Source organism: Branchiostoma belcheri, unplaced genomic scaffold (genome assembly GCF_001625305.1).
Source record: "Branchiostoma belcheri isolate BF01 breed outbred unplaced genomic scaffold, Haploidv18h27 scaffold39, whole genome shotgun sequence".
Classification (NCBI taxonomy): domain Eukaryota; kingdom Metazoa; phylum Chordata; class Leptocardii; order Amphioxiformes; family Branchiostomatidae; genus Branchiostoma; species Branchiostoma belcheri.
The window spans coordinates 1,993,197-1,999,512 of record NW_017804009.1 but is presented as its reverse complement, the minus strand read 5'-3'; the positions used below and the strand labels follow the sequence as shown (position 1 = coordinate 1,999,512).

General features: G+C 40.6%; 1 protein-coding gene across 4 annotated transcripts in view; it reads right to left on the bottom strand.

Annotated features, from left to right (window-relative positions):
- Positions 1–1,145: 1,145 nt before the first annotated feature.
- Positions 1,146–6,316, bottom strand: part of LOC109476789 (GRAM domain-containing protein 4-like) — a 32,261-nt gene continuing 27,090 nt past the window's right edge. For all 4 annotated transcript variants that reach the window (XM_019777807.1, XM_019777808.1, XM_019777810.1 and 1 more), the window contains 6 exons: positions 5,179–5,351; positions 4,284–4,431; positions 3,663–3,756; positions 3,130–3,211; positions 2,620–2,688; positions 1,146–1,866 (listed from right to left, as the gene is read on the bottom strand). In XM_019777807.1, the coding sequence (XP_019633366.1) occupies positions 1,741–1,866; positions 2,620–2,688; positions 3,130–3,211; positions 3,663–3,756; positions 4,284–4,431; positions 5,179–5,351 (692 nt within the window). In that variant the 3' untranslated portion in view covers positions 1,146–1,740. The remainder of the gene's footprint in view (positions 1,867–2,619; positions 2,689–3,129; positions 3,212–3,662; positions 3,757–4,283; positions 4,432–5,178; positions 5,352–6,316) is intronic.

Here is a 6,316-nt window from a genome sequence, read left to right as displayed (position 1 = left end):
AAGGCTGGGTTAAAATTTAAACATTGAATTTTGAACTTTTAATCAAACCACTGCAATGATAGATGGGAAAACTGTAACAAGTAGGAAGAAAAGGACTTTCCTCAACTGTTGGGGGCAAAATATGAGCATTTTTCAGTTGATTCAGGACTAGAATCAATTTCTTTTTTTTGCAAACCAGAAAAAAACGAAGAGGCGAATCCGAGAACCAACAAATTAAATTGGTGTGGCCTAATGATTTGAAATAATGCTTCAAAACTGTCAGGTTGTTCAAGGCACAACAAAAAGGCAGAAACTAATTTGGCTCATTCAGATAAAAATTGCTAAATTGAATATCATTAAGTCATTAAAGCATTACCACATAACTAACAAAAAAATAGCAGCATTTTGTATAAGCGATAGAAGAAAAAAATTCTTTTAGGCAAAGGACCTTTTGCCGGCTAATCTAGAATTGATGCAACAGGACTTGTAAGGGCTGATTTGAGAAGCTTGTAGTAATTATTGTAATAAGTAACAACTTCAAATTGATAATTATCAATGGTATTATCCTAGGAAGCTACAAGCATTGCAACTAAGTCCTCAGCAAAAGATATTCTTACTAGTCATAAAGTGTATGTAGCACTTTCAAAAAAAAATTTCAAAGCAATACCATGACAGTCAACTGAAGGTGGCTACCTTCTGTGATCCCATACGCACAAGCAGTACTGTAGAAATTTAAATTGGTTCATTTCCCTGTAACAGCAGAAACAAACATCTTATCTACTGTTCCTACCCACAGTCTGAAACCTGGAACAGCAAGAAACGTTGGCTTAATGTACCTCATGTGGGTTAGGGTCAACAGCAGCCACTACATCCCATTGAAGGCATCCAAATGCAATTTCAAGGCGGCAAAACAAAAAAAAAATCTGGATGAGGAAATCTGTCTGATTTACTGCCATTTCTTAGCACGTTTCTGTCATCATTTTATACTTGGAGCGTTTGAACAAGCTACATTAATTTTGTACATATTGAGGAATTCCTTTACCTTTTGGGTACCACCCATAAATAACTAGAACCAGCCATAAATAGCTAGAACCAAGCAACTGTTTTCCGTCAGTGACATCACATTCTTAGTTCACAGATATCAGTATGCCATGGGATAGGATTGATTCAACTTTTAGTTAGATGTATTACATTAAAAGAATGACAAGAAAATTGACTTTGAAAATCCAGTTTTGCTGCCCTGAAATTGCATTGATTACCTTTAAAGCACAACTGTAGGGAAAACCTGGAGGAAACTGCAGCTAGACTACTTTCTGTCCACAACTAATTTACTTTTTTTTTTACTTGATACGTCAGGAAAACTGGGACAATTGTGCCAGTACCATGGAATACATGTAGTACTACATGGTGCCCCTTCACAACTGTTACAGCTTTTTGTTACCACAGGGTAACACATCGGCAGAACATTTAATTTACTACTCCTGCACAAAACCCTGATTTTTCACGATTTTCATTGAATGTTTGGTCAAGGCTGCATCAGAATTTTGCCTGTTTCAGAAGATATCTTTTCCGACACAACATTTGGAAACTACAGACGACATGTTAACCTTATATACCCGAATTCGACCTTATTTGAGACGTTCTGTCGAAGTGCTATGCACAATACATTATGGGTTTCGCAAAGGTGCAGTATGTTCTGCCGACGTGGTCCACAGGGTATAGCTGTTCACGGTACTGTGGTTAAGTGCCTGGTTAATTGGTTCACGAGGACCCCTCTCCTTCGTCCTCCTCCTCATCGACTGCCCATGATTGTGATGCCTGTCTGGCAGCCACCAACACCTGGTCATACACTTCATCCCGGTTTATCATCGCACCAAACAAGTACGGCTGGGGAAACAAAGGGGGTTCAGAACTTCAGAGTTAGTGACAACAACATTATCTTACATCAATCTAGTAGTGAATTCGAAAAGGAATTCCAGAACTGTGTCTCCAAATGTTGATTTGATTACATGGATGACATCCTCTGGGAATCCTCGTGTGAATAAAAAAAAGTTCGGCAAAAAAAGTTGCCTTCATTATGAAATCTACATTGTATGTGGTCATGAAGTTTGAACAAAGGACTAAGCACACAGAGTATGGCATATATATACTATTTTTGCTCATATTTGCAGCTGCTTTGTACGATTTACGGTGTATACACTTAGGCCACACCAATTTAATTTGTTGGTTAACGGATTTTTCTAGAAAAATAATGGAGCGGGCTGGCGAAAAAAAATAAAAAAATAAAAACAGGCCTAGGCATCCTATTATGACCCAAAATGGTACGATAGCAGCCATCAAGTCAACACACCAGGCTGGTTCAAAATTTAAACAACGAATTTTGAACTTTTAATGGTACCACAGTGACTGCATTGAAAGATGGAATGACTGTAAGAAAAGGACTGTTTTCAACTGTTCAGGACAAAATATGAGCATTTTGCATTTGATTCTGAATTTTTATTTTTATTTGCAAATCAGAAAAAAATGAAGCGGCGAATCCGTTAACCAAGAAATTAAATTGGTGTGGCCTTACCAACTAATTTAATCAACAATGGTGTTTTCTATGGACATTGATTGAAAAGTTGATAACACTAACAATACCTTTTCTGCATTGTTGACTTTCACTTCTAAGGACATCCCATTGCCTGGCATAAATGGTAGAGCTTTAGCCTAGAGGGAAATGCAAGACATTCAACATTACAGAGATTCAACAACACCTTGGCTACTATCTTACCCTAACTCATGCATCCTCTAAGAAATGATAACATTACAACATTTTTCCTTTTCATTTTTACCGAAGGAAAACATATTGTCTTTGCTACGTTTCCTCTTCTTATGTTCCAAACACTGACCTCTGACCTGGCTAATGACCTGATTTGTTGACGTCTCTCACCATGGTAACTGGGGCTAGGTTACATAATGTTGCAATTTTATAGTAGTAGAGATTTATACTCCCGTCTGACCATATATGAATGTATTTGATTAATAATTAACAGTCTGAGTGCAGACCATATGCGAAGGTAAACATTATGCATTTGCTTTGCAAATGTTACTTGAAGTTTTTTTTCCCTCTGAACCCTTAAATTAAATGTGTCATGTATTCTGTCTCACCTTTTCTAGTCCCACTATGTCAGCTAACTGGATTTTGACATTCTTGGAAGGATTACTCTTGGAGCGTTCATAACACAAGAAACTGGAAGGAAACAAAGATGAGTCAATGTACAATGTAGGTAAGACATCCAGGTAATAAGATATGCCAAAAACAGTTACTCATCGACAATAAACTCTTTGGCACTTGGAACCTACATGTAAAAGTCCCAGACCCAAGGACAGAGAGTTCTGAAACAACAGTTATGGAGCTATTTGACTCATTTGCATCAACCTTGTTTTGACTATATCATTTAATAGTTTGTAGCTATAAACCTGTTTGAGATCTTAACAGTATCACTGACAAAAGGTAGCAGACTGATACGTCTGTCTGTTTCCAAAATCATATCCAGTAAGTTGCTAGAGTAACGGTTACTAACTGTTTTTTTGGCAGAAACAAAGATGATTTGCTTATCATTAAATATGAATACAGAATCAGAGCAATGAGGAGTACACAAGAAAGGGAATTTCAGTATTATACAAATTGTGAAGCTCACTTTTTGGTGAGATAAAGTCTGCCATGTTTGATTCCCCCTGACGTGAGTCCCTTGTCCCTGTCGATCAGCACACAGTGACGGCCATCTTCCCATTCTGAAGAAAAAAAAAATTTTTTTTAGTCGTACAGTGTTCAAAATACAGTCAAACCTGCCAAGGTGACCACCTCTTCAAGCTGGCCACCTAGCCTGTCCATGGTGACTGCTTTTTCTTGGTCCCCCAAATTTTCCCCATTGATGCAGGCATTAAGCAACCTGTCCAAGGTGACCACCTGGCCAACGGGACCTTGGTGGAAGGTGGGTTAAAGAGCTCTCACATACACAAATGCCAACAAAAACATAACCTTGTACAATCATGAAAGTTCATCTGGTATCTGGTAGACGTCAGAGCCCATCACCCTGAACCGCAATGGGGGCCGACATTGTCTACCAGATACCTTTGACCCAGTGTTGACATCACACTTCAGAGAAGCCACGTGACTCACGGTCAGTCTACTGAGGAAGACCAGAGTGACTGGTCGAAACTCTAGGTGAGAGAACTTTTTGTGTTGGATCTTACATTTTACCTCTAAACAAAAACATAACCTTCTTGCTGGGAAGGTGACAAGTGTTCCCTACATGTACCTTGCTGTGGCACCTCTGTAGATGGCAGGTTGAAGAGCTGTAGGAACTCCATGGTGTCTGTGCCTGTAGGTGTGGTGGCCAGGCTGGTCGGTGCACTGTTAACCACAGCTGACGCATCGGCCTCCGGCGGTGGTGTGGACGGGATGGGCTGTGAAAAGTAAGGTCAAGTTCAGGACAGGATATACTTACTGAAAGACAAAAACCTGCCCAAAATTTACATGTAAAGTGTTCAAAAACTCAAGACATTCTTTCCTATAACTATTGCAGAGGGGAACTTACTGTAACATACAAATGTAGGGGCATCACCATTACTAGATAGTTTTTAAAACAATGTTTATTTAGAGTTAGATGTTGAAAGGTTAGGTGCAGCAGGTTGTTCGGTGTACAATAGCCAGCTGCCGACATGCCGCATGCTTGTGAAGCTGGTGTGTCATACCGAAGGGCGGTTATACATGCAGATATGCCCGCAATCAGTTTTGGAGTTCCAAGACCAGGGCTCGAAATACTGTGCATGTGCACCTTAGTGCACCCAAATTTGAAGCTGTGCACCCAATTTTCTTCTGTGGGTGCACCCAAAAATTTTCATAGGTTTACGTAATGTAAAGATGTTAAATGTATAGTTAGTATAACGCATATTATAAAAATCTATTTAGTGTCAGAAAAATTATAATTGATGTACCGGGGTAGTACTTTTCTTTAGAAATGAAACACAATTAGTTTTTGCTGACAATCTACTTATTTTGTTTTATATGGTGCACACAAAAGATTTTTTGTGCACCCAATCTTTAGGTTGGGTGCACCAGTGCACTTATTCCCAAAAATTTCAAGCCCTGCAGACAATGTTGTCCATAATAGATAAATCAACATGGCCTAAGACAAAGTGAAGTATTTGTACCAGATATGGCTCTGATCTGGACCCCTGCACCACGACCCAGCTGCCTGACTTCAGTTGCAGGTCTGTCGGCAGGGTCTGCCAGATCCTGTGGGTGTTGTCGTACTTGGCCCGGACTCGCGGGAACCGCTTGAACACGTAGTCGATAAGGAACAACTTGATACCCAGACCAACTCCTGCAGATACACAGGGATATGGAGTTAATGTAGGTGTGATAAATTGAGAGGACTATTCTGGGACACACATATGATGTATTTCTAGACGAAGGGCCAATTTACATTGTACACAGGGCAAAAAAATTACTATGCTTGGGGCAGAACAAACCATCACTGACAGGATACGCACTAGAAGGCTCAGATGGTTTGGGCATGTGATGCAAAGACCGGCAAACACCTTAGTTTATAAGGCATACCACCAGGACTTCCAAAACCCTAGACCTCGGGGAAGACCACCCAAGAGGTGGAAAGATCAGATCCAGAGTGACACAGGGATTACTCTAAGTGTAGCTAAGGCTATCGCTCTTGACAGAACTGGTTGGAGGAACCTGACGGAGGGGAGCAAGGGGCCAGTACCTGGCCTGGGCACTTAGGCAGGCAGGCAGGCTTGGCAAATCTTGAGTGCTGCATACTGGATGTGCTACATGGCACCACGCAGCGGGTTTGTTTACATGCTCCAATAAAATCTGTACCATGACATGCAAAGCGTTCACTGCAAGGCATTCGTCGTAGGACAAAATTTTTTGGCTCTGACTGTAAACTGGCCCTAAGTGTAATCATGTTAGTCTCCAGAGGTTCAACCCTGGGCTTATTTTTCGCACATTTTTATTGGGCTTCCTTTTTTACACTCAGTCTTGTACTTTTTTGCACTGAGAGAACGGATTGCTGCATACTTCCCTGGCATAGCATCTGTTTATTTGGCCAATTTCTACTCTTTCTCTTTCCAGCCACTTTGCAAAGCCTGTTAGAGGCTTATGACAACACACACACACGCACGCATGCACACACACTACACACACACACACACACTACACACACATGCACTACACACACACACACTACACGCACACTCACACACACACTACACACACACTACACACACACACTACACACACACACTACACACACACACACACTACACACAC